At 42.2% G+C, this 18,798-nt stretch overlaps 2 protein-coding genes across 2 annotated transcripts in view; one reads left to right on the forward strand and one right to left on the reverse strand.

Annotated features, from left to right (window-relative positions):
* The first annotated feature begins 1,272 nt into the window (after positions 1-1,272).
* On the forward strand, positions 1,273-9,477 carry LOC147202217 (profilin-2-like). The gene is made up of 3 exons (XM_086115502.1): positions 1,273-1,575; positions 5,406-5,601; positions 8,135-9,477. The coding sequence occupies exons 1-3, from the start codon at positions 1,444-1,446 to the stop codon at positions 8,230-8,232; spliced, it is 426 nt and encodes a 141-aa protein (XP_085971628.1). The 5' UTR covers positions 1,273-1,443; the 3' UTR covers positions 8,233-9,477.
* A 121-nt stretch (positions 9,478-9,598) lies between these two features.
* The window catches only part of rnf13 (ring finger protein 13), a 32,031-nt gene continuing 22,831 nt past the window's right edge, over positions 9,599-18,798 (reverse strand). Inside the window, exons 8-9 of the mRNA XM_086116335.1 lie at positions 13,585-13,665; positions 9,599-12,595 (exon numbers count right to left, since the gene is read on the reverse strand). Coding sequence (XP_085972461.1) covers positions 12,240-12,595; positions 13,585-13,665 — 437 coding nt within the window. The 3' untranslated portion in view covers positions 9,599-12,239. The remainder of the gene's footprint in view (positions 12,596-13,584; positions 13,666-18,798) is intronic.

Below are 18,798 nucleotides of genomic sequence, written 5' to 3' on the forward strand. Positions count from 1 at the left end.
ATGCTGAAACAATACGTTCACGGCTATGTCCCCTTGATAAGGGATGCTCCCTTGTAGATGGGGTGGGGGGGGGGAATAAAATGCAAGTACAGGATGCATGTTTGAATGCTAGCTTCTTTTAGAATCTGGAACAACAGTGAAAAATACTTTAAATGAGGAGACTTTACTGTGTACGTAGTAAATGTACACATACAGTACACGTGATAAAAATTAAGAGGAGGCGTAGCCAACTGATTCAGCACATTTCCTCGGTTAAAAAAACAAAAGTTAAGATTGAAATGAAGGAAACTGCAAAAATAGGTTTGACACCCCTGGCTGTCACCTGAAAAGAAACAGCAGCAGTGTACCAGTTAACATCAGAGACATGAAAGACTATACAGTAATCCCTCGTTTATTGCAGGAGCTATGTCCCCAAAAGAACCTGTAAGTGAAATATGTGAAGTAGTCATCTTTTTTTTTTTTTTTTTTACAATTATTACATATACGATACAATACAACACAGTATTGAATGAAACCAAATATTAAACCTTTTTTGCACTCGGAAGCATTAAAAACAAACAAAAATATAAACACACTCCGAAGCATTAAAAAACAAACAAAAATATAAACATTTTTCTACAAACAACTGACAATGAAAAGATGTACAGCGATGAGGCAACGACTGCTGATATTAGTTGACAGTCCCTTGGCCAATCAGGATGCAGAACACAATGCACTGTAAAAAATAGATGAAACGGCGATGCCGTGAAAGCTGAATCGTGTTATAGCGAGGGGTTAATGTACTGAGAGCACATACGTTGAATCATGATACGTCAGGGCATTGGTGCCAACGTAACCACACTTCGGCCTTTAACCTCCATCAACCACGCAGCGCTCGAACAAGTTTCGCTTTGCCACGTTGGCCATTATCGACGGGACGAACACTGATCGAATTTCTATTCTCGTGCATTTGTACAGTTCTGTTCAATGTGTTTCACTTGTACTTTACGTGGAGTCGGGGTGTCTGTTCACACGTGTTGAAACTTGACATTTGCGTACACTTAAAAACAGTCACATAGAATAGTTTTTTTTAGTCGAACGTGTTACGAATACACATGAATAAGTCATTTGTGTTCCAGAAAAATCACTTAAATGTGATAGAGTGGACTGTATGAGTAGAATCACAGAGTAAAGTAGGTCGTATACGATTGTATTCATCCGCCATGTCTTATATTACGCAACGAAGCAACGGTCCAATCACCACCCTCGCGGAGTGATCTAATCGGGACTACACCCAAGCCCTTGTCTCGCCGCTGTGGCTTTTCTTTGGTGCCGAGTAGAAGAAAGCTGGGAGCCTGGAACTGACACATACAGTGGTAGTCTCTCTTCCTTTGTCGGTGGAGACGTGGTGGTAAAACTTTCTAGACCCAGGTTCCTTTTATATTCGACCTATCGTCAGAAACCATGTCCGCCTGGCAAGGCTACGTGGACACTTTGATTGGAAGTGGCATTTGCAAGGACGCGGCCGTTGTTGGGTTCTGTGACAACAAATACGTCTGGGCGGCATATGCCGGCGGCGAATTTGCCAAGATCACGGTTAGTATGCCCCTTCTCACATTTTTACAGTTACTTTTAGCCTCATAAGAAAACGTGCATACCCGCGCGTGTGTTTGAGAAGGCCTCGTCGGGCGCTGTAGCACACATGGCGTCTACGTGTTTGGGCTTCCGGTTTCAAAACTTACTTTTATTGGAACGTCTCATGTGAATCGCTTTTATAAATGAGATTAAGTATCAAGGGGTAAGACTAAACGTGACTAACGCGAGCTTCCGTGCGGCCACGGGGAGGCTAGCTCGCTAGCAGAGGCGTCAGCCATTTGGCGTTCGGAACCGCGCATTTGAGCCGGAAGCCGAAAGGCGTGACTGGTTTCCCGAACGTATCTAATTGTGCCGGCTTTTAACCAGTCTTTTGTTGGCATGAAAAGTATATTTTAATTGATTGGTGAAGTAGTTTGTTGTGAAACCAGTGAACTTCTAAACATTATTGAGTAATTTTCCATTGTCCACTTGCCGTCCGGAGGGCGCTCTTCCAGTCTTTTATTCAGTTGACGTGGAGGGGAAATGCGAAAATGTTTCCACGGCCGAAAGATTATTTTCGTGTGTGCCTGGAAACATTAGCGTGGCACAATTCTACTCGTATGATCTCATTTTTTTGGCGTTAGTATTACTTCTAAAGTTACCCTGGCTTCTCAATAACAATCATTTTTGTTAATTGTGTGCGTGTTAGATTGCGCTGTGAAAAGAAACGCTGACTAGATTGGTTTTCCGATTCTACGCAATTGTTAAAACATTTACCAGCTTTGTGTAGTTTTGCCCCGTGTTACATTAGCGCCAGGGCGTGGGCCACACTGTGGGTTACTGCATTTTCTTTGAATGGGTTTTCCCTCGTATCGCTATTGTAAGGGCAGAGTTTGGACTGGCAGCTGTGAAGCGCCCTGTCGTTTGTCGAATGTACAGGGCCACACTTCGAAGCATCTCGCGAGGCTATCTCACTATTGCATTTCCGCTTCCTGAATGCACAAAGCATGTGCTGTGCTGGGCGGTGCTACCCAATGACTCTGCACTTCTGCTGTTAGACTTGACCCGTGCGATGAGTTTTAGCTCACCATCCAATCTCTTCACGGTTTATCCTCAATGGTGCCATTGGTATGATGGAGACTACCCCAGCTGACTTTGTACGAGAAGCAGGTTACACCCTGAACTAGTCACCAGCCATTCACTCAAATTGACACCCAAGGATGATTTATTGTTCAATTAACCTACCAGGCATGTTGTTGGAATGTGGGAGAACAATGCAGTGCCCTGAGGTAATTTAGAGGCACAGGGAGAACATGCAAAGTTGCAAACTCCACACAGAAAGGCCAAAGCCTGAATTTGAACCCATGTTCTCAGAACAATGCTATGCTGGATGTGCGAACCAGTCTGGAGAAACTAATTTGACGTGTGAAAGTTCAGATGGCAAGATCCTCCATGTTTGCACACATTGTTTTACACCATGCTGTACAGGAACGTCGAGATACACGTGGAAGCAGGAAATTTAGATATTCAAGAACATGAGCTTTCTACTTTTTTTTGTCGCTGTCTTGCTCTACACTTCTGCCCATTAATCAGTAACAGTAAAAATAACAAGGTTCAACCTTAAGCTTTTTTTGATTGCTGGGCCAAATTGTGGCCCTGCCAGAACCAGCACTGGCCCTGTATGATGCTTGCGTTGGGCTGATATCTTGTGTCAGAATTTGGTCATTATCTCTCTACATCTTCTATGAATCCGTGACTCACCAACTTTCAGTCTTGATGCAATGCAATGTCAATGATTGAACAAGCATGCTGTTGTGGTGGCATCACAAAAAAATCATTTGTAATAAAAGGCAATTAATGTCCTGATTCAAAGTCCAAGAAATTAATTTATAATAAAATATAACTAAAATATTCTATATATTAAAGGTTCATTTAATCACATCTGTGAAATATATGGACACCTTGTAGAAAATATCTATGAACACCGGATGCACCCATGTAATGGACATGCATGACTGACAGAAGAAGAAAGCCCCAAAGAAGACTTTTGAATAAATAAATTGAAAATAAATAGCTGTAAATAAATTGAAGACTGATTGCTGGTAATATAAGGATCAAACCGCTATAGGCACAGACAGCAACCCCTGTCCAATTTGAAAATATTTGCGGCGAACAGAGGCTTGTATCCGCCATGATCGGGATGCAATGAAGCTAGTTGTTATGAGAGTGGCTGATGTTTCTATCGTTACAGTAAATGCAAGTGTATGCAGTTAAAAAGCACACGCTTTAAATGCCATTATATGATATGGAAATACTTGACAGCGCCACACGGCATTTTTAGTACAGTAGACCATAAAACCAGGGAGGGGGTTGGGGAACAGATCCCTTGTTCCCTGAAAAACTCACCTTGTCACTGCTTGAACTGAAGCCACTGTAAGAAGTATTGTTTTGGGGCTATCTTGTGGGATCCTTGTGTCGAGAAACTGAAGTGAGTGGAGGAGCTTCAAATCATTCAGACAGGCCATCGCATTCGCTAACAGAAAAGTAGTGCTTTGCTGCCATCGTGAGTCATCTAAACACATTGATAAACCTCTTCATAGGGGTGTCAATTCATCGCCGATAATCACGATTTCAGGCAGGGTGGTGTGTGTTTTCAGAGGCACTATTCAAGGACACAAGCTTTCTAGACAAAGGCGGCATGTAATGTGTTGTAAATTTTCCTTTTTGGTTTTTGTAGCTGTTACAGGTTTGCAGTGTTCCTTTTACTTACTGTACTGTCTGTGTACCTCGGGAAGTGTCATCATAAAATATACAGGAACGTACACGCAGTACTCACCCGACTTGTTAGTTGCATGTACATGTTTTAAAGTGTGCACCCGGAATACAAAACTGATCTTAGTTTTTCTTTCTTTAATTTTTCCTTCACATTAAGTTTTAGAGCTGTAGGATTCTTGTTCTAAACATGTTTATGTAAATAAAACATGTAAGTGACAAGCTTTGAAAAATAAAAGCTTAGAACGGTATGTCCACGGTTACGAGGTTAAGAAAAAAAGCCACCTTAATTCCGATGATGCTAGCTTTCTATTTGCACATAGATAGTACTGAATGATTGGGAGCCGCATACACCTCTTACCAACCATACGCAATTGTAACTGCATGTTGCCATGACTCTATAGATGATTCCAATCATATAATAAGATGGCGAGACTTACCACAGGTATTGAGTGGAATTTATACTTAGCTGGTAAGCTGTGAAGGAAAAACAAAACAAGAACATACCGTGCTGGAAGAAAAAAAAACCTGACTGCAAATTTGGAATCGGCATGCCAATTTTAATCAGCAGAAAAATCTGAACAGCATTTTATTTTTGTTCCTAATTGTATTTTGTTCCGCGGTGTAATTGGCTGATTGTGCATCAGCGGCTGTGACTCCTCTTGCGCACATTACAGTACATCAATCGGCCCTCACCCCCTTTCATTCGCACACTTTTGTATTGTGTAATTGTGTCACAGTTGCACAAAACATCTCAAACCAAATTTTACTTTATGGTGGACTTGGTAAGGTACGAAGGTGTATTATATGTCCCAAGTAATAACGCTTGAGATGCATGTTCAGAGTGGGGAGGTTTTGGGGGTGGCAACTGCGTGAACCTTCTCATGCCACATGGTGACATTCTTACTCTGTGAATGTGTGTTCTGCATGCTGTTCGTAACCAGAAAATGTTTGTATTATTGTCATTGTAAACTGGGGAGTTGTTGTTTTTTTTAAGCTACCAGTCTGTGACCCACACTTGTGTTCTGACCCACCAGATGAATACTGTTGTAACTGACCTTTTTGTTTTTTTTTTGCAGCCTGCCGAAATTGATGTATTGGTATCGTTAAAGGATCGCAATACATTCTTGACCGCTGGCCTGACCCTAGGAAATGAAAAATGCTCTGTGATCAGAGACAGATTTAATATAGAGATGGAATGGACAATGGACATACGGACAAAATGTGCAGGTGGAGGGCCCACGTACAACATTGCTCTGAGCAAAGCTGCCACTGGTAAGTGCTGTGAGGTACATGACTGCCATCATAGAGTTCCTTGCCCTCATGCCCCCGAGTGAACTGTCACCCTCTGTTCCATGCTAAGCTTGTTTTCCAACTTCGAATTTCAAAACAGAATTTCCCATAAACAGAGAAATTTTTGATTCACGCATGGTCGTCATGAAACTAACACATTGCTGTGGAGAAGGATCGAAACAGGTTCTGTCTGTCAAACAAGTTTAAAAAACAAAACCAAAGCAACTTTCCAGCATTGGTCACATTTTGAGCTTGGGTGACTCTGGTTCCCGATAATTCTCAATAGATTCTTTTTTTTATTCTTTTGAAGTTTGCATGGTTTCTGTGAGGGGGCTTATTAGGACGGGGCGGGGCATGAAATCATTTGAATTTGTTTTTTAATTTCTTGAATGTTTTACTGTTAATGAATTGAGCTGTGAACTTCTCAACTGCCTGTTTATAAACGGTATATTAATATCAAACTTAAAATTTTCATGAGAGCTTTTTAGAACCTCAAAAATACAACAATATCATGCTGCAGATACTTCAAGCATGCTACTGAGCACTGAGAAGGAAAATGTGACAAGCTGGATTTGAGGAGACACAAGGAACATATGTAATAGAAGCTTTTACCATAAAGTTGTATAAGCGAAGACTTATTTTCCTGGTTTAATTACCTGATTTTGGTGTGCTATAAGGTTGAAGGTCGGAGCCAAAGGTCACCGCTGATAGGTCGAATTGTATTCCACATATATTTGGAATTCACTTAATATCTCTGCCGAGTAGTGTCAATTACCACAATTCTAAATTTGACGCTCACACACACTTGTAGTTGTTGTTCAGCGACGAGTGTATTGTTGCGTCACACATGTACACATTTATTATTGGTCCTTCTTCGCTGGTGTTCATCAGCTTCCGTATGGTGAACTCAGCACTGCAATTTTAAAATCTGAACACTTCCAGGAAAACCTAAATGTTACTCCTGGGTTTACTTGATTCTCGATGCCCAACTTTAATAACTATTGTATAATACAATTAAATGAGTAAAAGCTACAACAGACATGTCGTCATAAAATGAGGTCTCCGCCTCGAATTATATGCTGCCTTGTTGCTAATATTTCATTAAAGTCCTCTGGACATCAGGTGACTGATACCCACGCGTGTTTTGGCAGAATAATAGTGGCTAGGGATGTGTACCAAATATGTTATTTTTTTTGGGGGGGGCGTGTGGTTACAGATCGATTTGGGTAACTACTACAAGGTAGTAACAACAACGCAGCAGTGCACGCATACAACGCAGTGGCGTCACCCACTCGGCAGGATTTCACAAATACAAAAAAATTCCGGGTTTGGAAGCAAGCGAGCTTTGTCCACCACCAAACCAGACACAGTTTATGAAGTATATTCTAGCGGTGGTGAAGCCTTGCCCTTCCTAAAATCCTTTGAGTGGTGGTGGTGGGGATTTCTTGGTGGTGGCGGCTACTGGCGATGTCAAGTGTCTTGGGTGAGGTCAAGCCCTCCTTTCATCAACTGTAGCCGTTTTAACACGAGTCATTGACTTTCACCTGTTGCCATGTCCGCAGCAAATGCATACGCCCTGGTGCTTCTTGGTTTAGCTCCCATCATTGCAACGCGTTTGGCCATCATGCTGGGCGATATCATGAAACTCAATTCAATCTATTTTTATTCATCCCCAATATGGAAAGGGGCAAATCGCTCTTATTGACCACACGTTTTGCTATTTGAGTTTTTGTTTGCCTCTTGACCGAGATGGTAGTGTTGGCTCTGTAGATAATCCTTTTTTCAACAAATACAGGTGCGTCTTTGTCAGTCTCCGTGCCTTCTTTTCTTCCGGTCAGCTCGAGAGGCGTTCATGACCACCTCCGAAAAACGCGTTGGTATATCCTTGATCGTAGCTCCAACAGATGTCAGTCGTAGTTATTCCTTTGTTGTGTATTCACAAATGATGAAATCACAATATAAATTCTGTAGGGGTGGCTATAGAAATGGAAGTAATCGTTAGTTTACGTTTTTCGGAGGCGGTCTTGAACGCCTCTCTAGTCGAACGGAAGAAGGCACGGAGACAGACAGACGTACCTGTATTTGTTGAGACTGTTTTAAAAAATGAACACCACAGCTCTCCTTTTTTCGGAGCTGCAACACAAACTTATTTAATAAAGCAGCGGCACAGTTCACTGAACCAACAGCAAGTTATAACATTGGAAGCATGTCTCCAGGAAGGAGCTATCTTGGGAGTTGACGCATTACCGTAAGGACCATACACAAGACGCACCGGATTTTAAGGCGTTCGGTGAGCTTTTAAGAAAATGGAAGACTTTTTGGTGCACCCTATAGTGCGGAAAATACGGTACAACAAAGGGCACATCGTGTCTGTTATTTGGAAATTGTTTGGTTACAGGCAAACTGAACCAAATAAATGTCTTTCGCAAAAGATGTATATTTTTTTAAAAATGTATTCCCCCCTCCCTCACCCTCCATTTCATTTTGTGTTCTCTTCTTCCTTTTTATGTTCTAGTAATGATTCTGGTCAAGGGCAATGAAGGTGTCCACGGAGGGCAGCTGAACACATTGGCATTCGAAATGGCCAAGCACCTGAGGGAGGCTGGCTACTGAAGCATCCCGTGCCAGGCCACCCAACCCACCAGCTACCTGGCGACCTACCACCCTGTTGCATTTCACACTTCCTGTCCTCGTTGCTCCTGACTTTTCTTCTGACACCCCCCCCCCCCCAAAAAAGAGTCTCAGCCCTTGTAGTTAATCCATAGCCAAGATGACAAATCTCGTCACTTGACAAAAGACCAGCAGAATGAAAGCCAAACACCTCATGTTTCTTTGGTGCCCATTGATACAAGTCCCGTATGCGCTCTCTTAGTGGCCACTGCCTATTTTTTTTTAATATAAATGGGAGCGCTGAAGCAGTTGCTCATCACTTCCTCCTCTCCCACCAACTACTACGTTGGACAAAGTCATGTTCATCTTTCCGCCCCCCCCCCCACCCACCCCCCAAAATAATGACACTTCAAACATGCACATCCTTGTCAAGGTGTAGTTTTGTTTCAGTTAACCATCATCCAGCAGAGTTTTACTGTACCTGTAAACGACGGCAAAAATCAATGGACATTCCAGTTACCTACTCAGGTACTTGATTCTTTTTTTTTTTTTTTTTTTTTTTTTTTTGCCAGTTCCTGTAATTTGTTTTCTGAAAGGCTACCATTTTGTGGGACAGGTCTCTCTCGCTTTCCAACCACCTGGAGCATGCCCCCCCACCCTTCCTCCAGATAGGACCAAATGTAGTAAAAGCTCGGAAGTTGAAACAAAACACCAAACGGGTTAAGTGGCAGGGAAGGTGAGCGCGGAGCTATTTTTTGGGGGGGGGGGTGTCCCTTGTCCCCGCCCCTTTTCCGAAGCTGCACTGTATTTGGAAGAAATCCTCATTACGCTATGTTGACAACTGAAACTGTGGAATTAATTGCCTTTCTTTCATCGTCCACTGAGCGCAGGACCGACAATTGTAATGTCTTTGGGCGGTGGGTTGGATGGAACCAACATGTTCTTGATTTGAACCTGTGTATCTTGTGCCATAATGTAGAGAGGTCTGTTGCTCTTCTCGGATTAATTTTCCCTCCCATAACTTGTCCCCCCACCCTCTCCCCGCAGCTTCAGCTCCACTGTTAAAGCCGTGTGTAAGCATCAGATCTGTTTCAAAGTCCCCCGTTGCTGATTTCTGTTCTCACTTTAGTTTTCTTATGTCTGGGATAGTCTGTCAATGCATTGAATTTCACATGCATACAACCAAGAATGCCATATTGATTTATCTTGTTCAGACAGATCAAAAATAAATTTGTTCCAACCAGAGAAGTGTTTCCTGTTCTGCTCTTGAGTTTGTTCAAATTCAGCAGTGCTCTCACAAGTTTGTTAGCAATGTCATTCATCTTTTAAGCGTATGGATTTAGAAAAATTAGGTGTTTCCTGACTTTTTCTTCAATGTTTTTATTAGAACAGCATTTGCAATAACAATCTGGCAACAGAAAATGAAAAGGGAAAAGCAATTTAACAAAGCAATAACTTCTGTGTAAGTGAAGGCCCATTAGTTATGCACACGTGCATGCAGTGGTTTATCCGCATGTTAAATTCCTTTTTAGTATGGATTCGCTGTTTTGTGCTGAAAAGTTCAGCAATGATTAGGGCTGTTCTGTTGTAATGTTACTAGAATGAAGACGACGCAACCGTGAAGCTGTCATGGCTTTCTCCTTTTTCAACCTCTTGAAGGTATGACTATTGTGTGGTTTAGCAAGGTACTCTTAAAATTACGACTTACAGTAGATATCTTATGACTAACCCCTTAATTTATGGTGCTTGTCCTCGTTGCGGTTCCATTTGCTGCAGTGCAGAATTAAGGGTCAGATACGTTTGTTAGCCACCATTTAAAAAAAAAAAAAAAATGGGTCCAGTGAGATTTTTGACTGCAACAACACAGGTGGGACGAAAGGTCTCATTTCACCGATGACTGGCAACAATTTTGAATTGGGGTGTGGTTGCGTAAATGTTGATGATTGATTGCAGTTATATCACATCAAGCGACGGTGAAGGTAAGCGGTTCGTGGGCACAAATTGAATTGATCATTTTCTTGTTGAAAATATTTCAAATACAGTATAACATTTTCCCCTCATAACATTACATCGATGAAATGACACTTTTTTTGTGTAATTAAAATTTTATTGTAATACTGACTTATTTCTCAACATGATTTTCTTTCCAGTGGGGTGAAAACTTCAATATATGCTGTTTTTTTTTTAAACACATGCTTCAAAAAAGAAGCTACAGAGCCATTGCATCTGTATGTACAATAAAAAAACTACGGTGGAGAACAACAGTTTTATATATTACATAGAGTATATATGTATATATATATATGTGTGTGTGTATATATATTCAGTGGCGAACCCTCAGGGCCAGCAAGGCCTTCTCTGCTGGCCTAAACATTCATACAATAACACATTTAATTCATGTTATTTTATTTTCATAAATATGTAAACAAAATTATTCTCTGTATTCTTTACGTCATATTATTTCCACTTAGTCGAGTGGCTTTTAATGTTATTTTAAATAACTTATTATGGTAGAGTTTTTAACCAATCATATTTCAGCTAACTTGTGTTGCCACGTAAATTAAACTTGCTCGGGGCCTTCAGATAAAACAGAGCAGGGCCCTGTGCGCTGAAAATGAACGGGCACAGTCAGGTTGCAATAGCCAATCAGATCACGAGTCTGCGCACCTGGGCCAGCTAGAATGCCTTACGTCGAGACTGGACGTGCGCGTTCGGTGATTGGATTAGCGCCTGCTAGAGGGAGCTATCACTGCATTTTAACCCAAAATGGCCGAATTGCGGAACTACTTTCCACACAATTTTCAAGACGGACCTTCCACGAAAAGCTGGAAATTGTGCAAAGATGTCGCCCAAATCCTGCGCTAGCTAGCCTTTCCCAGCAAGGAAAAAGGGTTTGTACGTCATTTTCAGACGAGCAATTATGAACGGTACCCGTGGCTCACAGCCTCTGAGAAACGCTGCAAATTGTACTGCTGGGAATGCCTATTGCTTGCAACGGACCGATTTGGTGTTTGGAGCCACAGTGGATTTACCCATTTAAGTTGTTTTACCAAGGCAGCAAGAAAACGTCAGCACGGCTGGGCACTTACAAACTACGGTACGTTTAAAAACGTTTGGGGACACTGGCGTAGATGTGCAGCTCAGTGAACAGGCACTACATTGGTGAGTAAATGAATTTTATTTTACATTTCTTCTTGTCATTTTATTTCGTTAGTATTAAATTAATGGTAACGAAATAAAATGACAAAGATAAAATGTATCAACTAAATCTGCTCACCTGCAATTCATAATGCCGCATTGTAGTCACCTTCGTGTACTAAAGTTCGTTCAATCTCAGCTGCTCAACATCATCAGTTATTTGCTATTGTGTCGCCTATTCTCAAAATGCAAAAGATCTATTAACTTGATTTTCAAAGAATAGTTTGTTTTGTTGTTGTTTGGTTGGTGTCTTATATGAAACTTCGACATTGTGCAATTTATTGGACAGACTTGTTTAAGATCACACACCGTAATTTGGGTGGCATTTTATTTAGTATTTTTAAATCATCTTTTTATTTTTGACAATATCTATAAATTTAGTTTCCTGCTCTTAATTGTGAATGCATACTTGATGGTTTTAAATGCTCCTGAAATTAAGTGCTGCTTGACGAGCCTCTTCTGTATTGTGTTAATGTATGTGACATCACTGAAGGCCTAAGGTTGAAATGCATGGCCCACCACTGCTATCTATCTATCTATCTATCTATATACAGTATATGTGTGTATATATATGTATATATATATACATATGGTCATGTGTATTTACGCAGTGCTCATGTGGATATGGCCTTGGCCCGTAGGAGTGTATCTCGTATTTGTGACTCTTAGTCATTGCGTGTGTAGTCCTATCACAGGTGTGCAGCAGACTTCCTTCAACGCTTCATTCGCCATCTTGAAATCAAATATACAGTACCTATGAATATGTAAGGAGAGTATATCAAGGTCAACAGTGAGTTGTCCCCAAGAAAGGGTCAAGCTCGAAGCAGGTCGTGATCAAGGTCTTCCGGGCTTGATCGCTGCATCTGGACTACCACGGTGACCTCCTCCTCGCCATCGCTGCTTTCACCCAGCTCATCGTCCTCATACTCTGAGGACTCCCCTTGGTCGCGGTCGGAGCGGGACGCCGCCGACATGGTGCCGAAGGAGTGGGCGCTGGTGGAGGCTAGCGAGCGCAGCAGCGGGGTGCTTTCGGACGCCTCGTCATTCTCTTCACCGCCGCTCTCGTCAGAGTCAGAGTCGTCCTGCGAGGGGACTACCTTCTGCTTGCACACTGGACACGTCTTCTTGGTTTTGGTCAGCCAGGGGTCCACGCATTTGCTGTGGTAGGCTGTGGGGACAATCGCTGATTACACGTGGTTCGTAATTGGAGCCGTGCCAACAGCCAAGGGAACAGCATCAGCTTGTTCCCAATGCGAACAGGAATGACTGCACACCATACCGAGCTGTACTCACAAAAAGTAGGGTACAGTGGAACCGTGGTTTACTTATGCGCATTTTTTAGACCTAACCACTCCACCGTTTGTTTCCCTGAATTGAAGGGTGTACATCTGAAGCATTTTCCAAGTTAGGTAAAAAGGGTTCATCACGTCTATCGGCGTGTTGGGCGACAGCGTAACATTCTATCCAAAATCAGATTTTCAAAATAAGAGCAGAATGTATAATAAAACAACTTCCCGGCACTTTTGGGGCTCACGTCATAGCTTATTTAGCCAAAAAAACAAATAGTTGAGTGCAACGACTACATATAGCCACCACGGGGCCAGAGCTTTTATTCTGAAAGCCTGGCTTTTGACAGGATTCGTCACCAAAATGTTGTCCCGGACTGGGAAGCTTGTCTTGGGTTAGTCATAAAAGCCTGCATTGTGGAAAATGCCTGTTGAACATTTTAACTAGTAGTGTGCAGCTCTCCGATAAAAGACGATTTGATATGTATCTCGATACATGGGGTGCAATAAGATTCAAGGACTGCTTGAATTGAAAGAGGAATGATTCAATTTAGTTCAATTCAGTGGGATTATGATTCGATTGAATCTTGTCATTTTATATTCACGGGAATGGACTTCGGGCAGTAAAATAAACGTGCCCCTCATTTTTTGTAGGAAACAGAGACTGAATGTTTATTACTATTTTTTTTTTTTAAAGACCTTTCAGGATTAATTTTTTCCTCCTCCAATGCATTTCAATTGGGAACCAGTTCTAATGTGGATTTTTTCTCCTCACGGACCAGCCCGGTCTGGCAATCGACTGTATTTGGTTGCTCAAGTGCAGATAGTGTTGAACTCATTCAGCTTGAGTGTCCACACAGGCTGGACTCACCATGAGAACATGGCAGGACCCGCAGTTTGTCTCCTTCCTCATACTCGTCCAGGCAGATGGCGCACACATCATAGTTGTCTCCTGAGAAACAAAGCACATTTTTCCATTGCCTTCATCGCCTCGACTAACACACCGGGAAGACGTTTTAGGTCTTTCATACCAATGTTTTCACTCTCACGCTACTTCTGACAACAAAAAATATTCGAAACTTTATGTGTCTTGCAATTGGCAGGCAACTGGTCCACGGTGCATTCTGCCTCTTGCTCATTGAATCGCCAGGAAAAGCGCTATAGAATACAGAGGAATGGAATTGAATGAAATGTCCAAACATCAAATATGTTTTTAGTGTATTTGAGTGTTTATGGACACGTTTGACAATACTGAAAAACAATCGACAACAGCTTTGAACCAAAACCGATTCCACCATTGACTCCAAACAGTGTTTATCGCTCTCCTCACAATCTTGGTATGACTCTTCCAAAAATGTCCTTACATCCAAGCCTGTCAAAGATGTGAGTTGAGGAATTTACCAACATGTTCCCCTTTCAAATTCCACAGTTGCCTTTCTTCCAGTGGGTGCTTGAAGGAGGCTGGACTCTTGTGAGCTTCTCTGTTTACGTAAGCTCAAAGTGAGCATGTTTTCCTCTGCTGTCTACGCCAGGGCCGCATGTGACCTTATATGGAGGCCCAGTTACAACCACCACCACCCTCCTCCTTCCTCCTTTTTTATTCCTCTGTCAGCAACTGAAACTTAAAGGCAACGTTTTCACTTCATCTGTTCTTGTCAAACTTTCAGGCCCAAGCTTGGGTAGCAAGACAAATAAGACAATCCACTAAACTTGCTCTTGGCCATAAGTTAACAGTTGAGTTTGTTTTCCGTGTTTTAATTGAATTTTCTTCATTACCCCCCCCCCCGCAACTACCAGATCACATTGACTTCCTTTGTGGACCAGAGGCTCAAGAACACAACCCGAATTCATCATGTAGTGTTCAGTTATTTCCGGAAGTTATCAGACACTTAATTGTACGAACATTCTAATAGTGGATAATACGACACAGTTTCGTTTCACAAATGGGTTGTTGAATAGCTTCGGCAGGTGTTGCTCTTTTGGCTAGCAACACATTTCCCCATGAGCTCAACTCCTAAATGTTCATGTTTGAACATTAGGATCCATGAACTCAATCAATTGAAAGATCCATTCCCCTCCGTGGAAGCGTCTACTTGAGTTGAGGTGCTTATTTGTGTGTGGAGGTAAAAGTAAATACAGAAGCACATTCCCAAAATCAGTGGCCTCCACTCCTACTAACACCAGGACTCATTTAAATCCCCGGTTGTGTAATACACTCAAAATAGGCGCATTTATCCCCAAAGGATAAAAACAGGTGGCACTATGATTCACCACAAGACCACTCAAGAGTCAAATGCGGCGCCCATTTGAACCATGTTGCTAACCAGAAGAGCAGCACCGATACAGTCTGTCAGAAGTGCAGTCTTACAGTTTTTCATTCTGACTTGCCTGTGCAACTTTCCATATCATTTTACACATTACAAGCTAAATTTGAATCTTTGTTCTAAGAAGTAGAATGGATTCATTCCCAACAGTCTATCATCGTCATTTTGTAGCATTTCTCTTGGCTGCACCCGTATGTGGATGTCAGATGTTTTTGTCCAAATTTCAGTCCCTACGTGTTGCTGTCGCCTTCAGAATCAGTATTGGTGGCTGAAGTAACTGGCAACTATCTTGCCCAAACAGATTTCAAATTCAACGCTCAGGGCCATCTAGCTTGTCCACCATAATGTCTGAGTTTATACATCCTCTGATGTGTTGGTCAGCGCAAGTTGCACTCACAAAATGCAGCTATCGCCGTATGTACGATTTTTAAAATTCTTATTCGATATTTTTTTTAATCATTTTTGGTCATGTTATTAAGATACAGAGAGAAAACTGAATTCAGATGACACACGAGGCACAGTTGCATGCTGACCATTGACTTGAATAAAGCATTGTTATTAATTTGTGGAACAATATAACGATGTAATTGTATAAAGACCTTTCCCCACCAAATGCCCGACCTCTCTGTAGTTGTGTAATTAACACCCATAAATCACAATCATTCTGATGTATGGGCAGACATTAGTAATCCCAAGAAATACGTTACAAGGCCTTTATTATATCAATTATTTTTACTGTACAAAAGTAATAATGTTGACACTGATGGAGAGGTATTTATTGGACAATACACTGACAACATGTCTTGATACAATAACGTTCCACACCACAGCAAACCACAACTACAACCACAATAATAACCCAATACACATATTCACTTATTTAACTATTTTTCTATCTATATTAGTGAAAACTACAAGAGAATTGTTCATAGTTAATTGTTTCCGTGTGTAAAATTGGGGATTCAATTATCGATGCACATCATGTGCAAGCATTGCATTTCCCCACCTGCAAACCTAACCACCCAAAGACCAAAACAGGAAGTTGATATTCATGAAACCTGCGCAGTCTTTCTTAAGACTCGACAAACTGGTCTGGTGCCTTTTTTTTTTTTTAGACAGGAAAGGAATTATAAACTGTGTGCACAAACACTTGTACATGCAAATACGATACTATATCGTTCCCCAATAGCAAGGTATTCCATTGGAGCTCATCAGAACATTTTGCCCTACATACAAGTGTGCTTTGAATTGCCCCAAAAGTTTTTCTTTCCTCTCAAAAGGCATTTTGGCCACATCTAAAATTCCCGGCATTCCTGAAAACGGACTAATAAAAACCACATAGGAGTCATCGCAATTCATGTCCCCTCCTTCTGACTTTTTTTTTTCTCTCTTCAGCTAGCCCTGCGACAGCGTTCTCGTCTCTCGAAGGAGCCACGCTGTCCCACTGAACTTCGGATCAGCAGTGTGAAGCGTGTGAGCAAGGAGACTCAGTGGAAGAAGTGTGTAATGTGTCGCTGAATCAGAGCGCTGCTCTGTGCCCGTGTCGTGAAACACTGCAGCTGCTCTGTTCACTGTGTGTGCACGTGCGGGCGTGTGCGTGTGTGTGCGCGCACGCGCAATCATCAAGATAGAGGTCAGCGTTGGGAAGGAGGGACCTTCAAATATGTGCCATGACCTCTTGCTATAAACAGAAGTTGGGGATTCTGTCCACCGAGTGGACTGACACTAAAGCTGAGCGAGGATGATGCAAGGCTCTGCAATCACACTGCAACCAAAGATATTAAAATGGCAGCGCGACGCTGACAGGCGCGGCAGCTGCCGTTACATAATCCAATGCATTGACACAGATCCTATGTCTCACGCTGCTATTGTGCACCGATTACACGGGCACTATAGACTTCCACTGTACCCCACCTTCGGACTGTACACCATTTATGGAAATCTGACACTTGGTCCATTTTGCCAATTTTTTGGAAGCGCATTGTGTAAAGTAAATTCTCTCATTCTTATATTGAAAAGTGTTTTTCAATGGAGCATCCAAATTCGAACAGCCTGCAATGTATACGCCCGTGGGCGTGCTGGAGTCTATGCCAGCCGTCTTAGGGCAGTAGGTGGGGGACACCCTGAATTGGTTGCCAGCCAATTGCAGGGCACACACCGACGAACAACCATTTGCACTCACAGTCACACCTAGGCACAATTTAGAGAGTTCCATTAACCTGCCAAGCATGTTTTTGGAATGTGGGAGGAAACCGGACTTCCCAGAGAAAACCCACAGACACGGGGAGAACATGCAAAACTCCACACAAGAAGGCCGCAGCCGGAATCAAACCCTGCAGTCTGCACTGTGAGGCAAACATGCTAACCGGTCAACCACAGTGCTGTCCTCACACCATATAAATAAATATATACAGTGAAACTCCTCTACAACAAAATCATGTTTGGAGCAAGAAATCTTTCACAACAGGGGACTTTTCACTATAGCAAATTTTATCTCAGATGTAAACACACAGGGCGGCCAGGTAGTCCAGTGGTAAGCACGTCAACTTCACAGTGCAGAGGTACCGGTTTAATCCCAACTCCGGCCTCCCTGTGTGGAGTTTGCATGTTCTCCCCGGGCGTGCGTGGGTTTTCTCTGGGTGCTCCGGTTTCCTACCACGTTCCAAAACCATGCATGGCAGGCTGGTTGAACACACTAAATTGTCCCTAGGTGTGTGTGTGTGTGTGTGTGTGTGTGTGTGAGCGCGCATGGTTGTTCGTCTCTGTGTGCCTTGCGATTGGCTGGCAATCGATTCAGGGTGTCCCCCGCCTACTGCCCGAAGACGGCTGGGATAGGCTCCGGCTCCCCCCGCGACCCTAGTGAGGATTAAGCGGTTCGGAAAATGGATGGATGGATGTAAACACACATACACACGCACACACAAAACATATATGTGTACTCTATTTTTATTCCAATAGTGCAGAAGTATGAGCATACACTTGATATAGCCAGCGTAGAAAGAAAAAAGGGAAAGAAATTGCAAAATTTACGATCAGCATTCTCTTTTACTGACAGTAAATCGATTTATTGCATCATGTCTTTTACTTTGCTTCCTCCATCTTTCATTTTTATTACTTTTATCCTGTCTTCAAGCATTAAAGCTTTTCTTAACTCCTTGGTCTGCAAAGGTCCGTTTTGTGGCCATTTTAGCAATGCAACATTCGTGCTGTGTCTGAAACTAACAATAACAAACACTTCCTGTACTACTGAGCACGTGGAAACCAGTGTGGTGGTTGCTATTGCTGTTTCAGAGCAAAGCAGGACTGGTGGCTGTGGCAGGCTGAGGTTGGATTAGACTTTTGCGGAAGGCTTGTTTTTGTTGTAGTGTATCTCGTTGCAAGGCAGGGAAAAAGATTTCGTATTACGCAACAGGGTGACTTTTCGTTGTAGGGGGAGCCGAAAAGTGGGAATGGCTTTCATGCATGAAGATTTTTTCACACTAGTGGATATTTTCACCCATGTAGGTTTCGTTGTAGAGAAGTTTCACTGTGTGTGTGTGTATATATATATATATATATATATAGTTTAAAAAAATGAAGCCCTATATTTTCTTCAAAATTGCAAACCTTTGAGATTTGGAAATTGCATTCCACTACAATGCGATGTCGATTTTAATTCACTTAACTGTTCAGTCCTACTTGATAGCATGACTGTTTCGTAATGTTTCAACACTAAATGTCATTGTTTTTGAAGGTTAATTTTTCTGGAACGTACAATCAAT

This window comes from Hippocampus guttulatus, chromosome 7, assembly GCF_054856545.1.
Source record: "Hippocampus guttulatus isolate MCC_2025c chromosome 7, RoL_Hgut_1.0, whole genome shotgun sequence".
Lineage (NCBI taxonomy): Eukaryota > Metazoa > Chordata > Actinopteri > Syngnathiformes > Syngnathidae > Hippocampus > Hippocampus guttulatus.

Bases quoted from the DNA above. Each gene is read 5' to 3' on its own strand.
- LOC147202217 (XM_086115502.1), top strand. From the start codon at position 1,444: ATGTCCGCCTGGCAAGGCTACGTGGACACTTTGATTGGAAGTGGCATT. The intron at 1,576-5,405 runs GTTAGTATGCCC...TTTTTTTTGCAG, and splicing joins GCGAATTTGCCAAGATCACG to CCTGCCGAAATTGATGTATT. The intron at 5,602-8,134 runs GTAAGTGCTGTG...TTTATGTTCTAG, and splicing joins TCTGAGCAAAGCTGCCACTG to TAATGATTCTGGTCAAGGGC.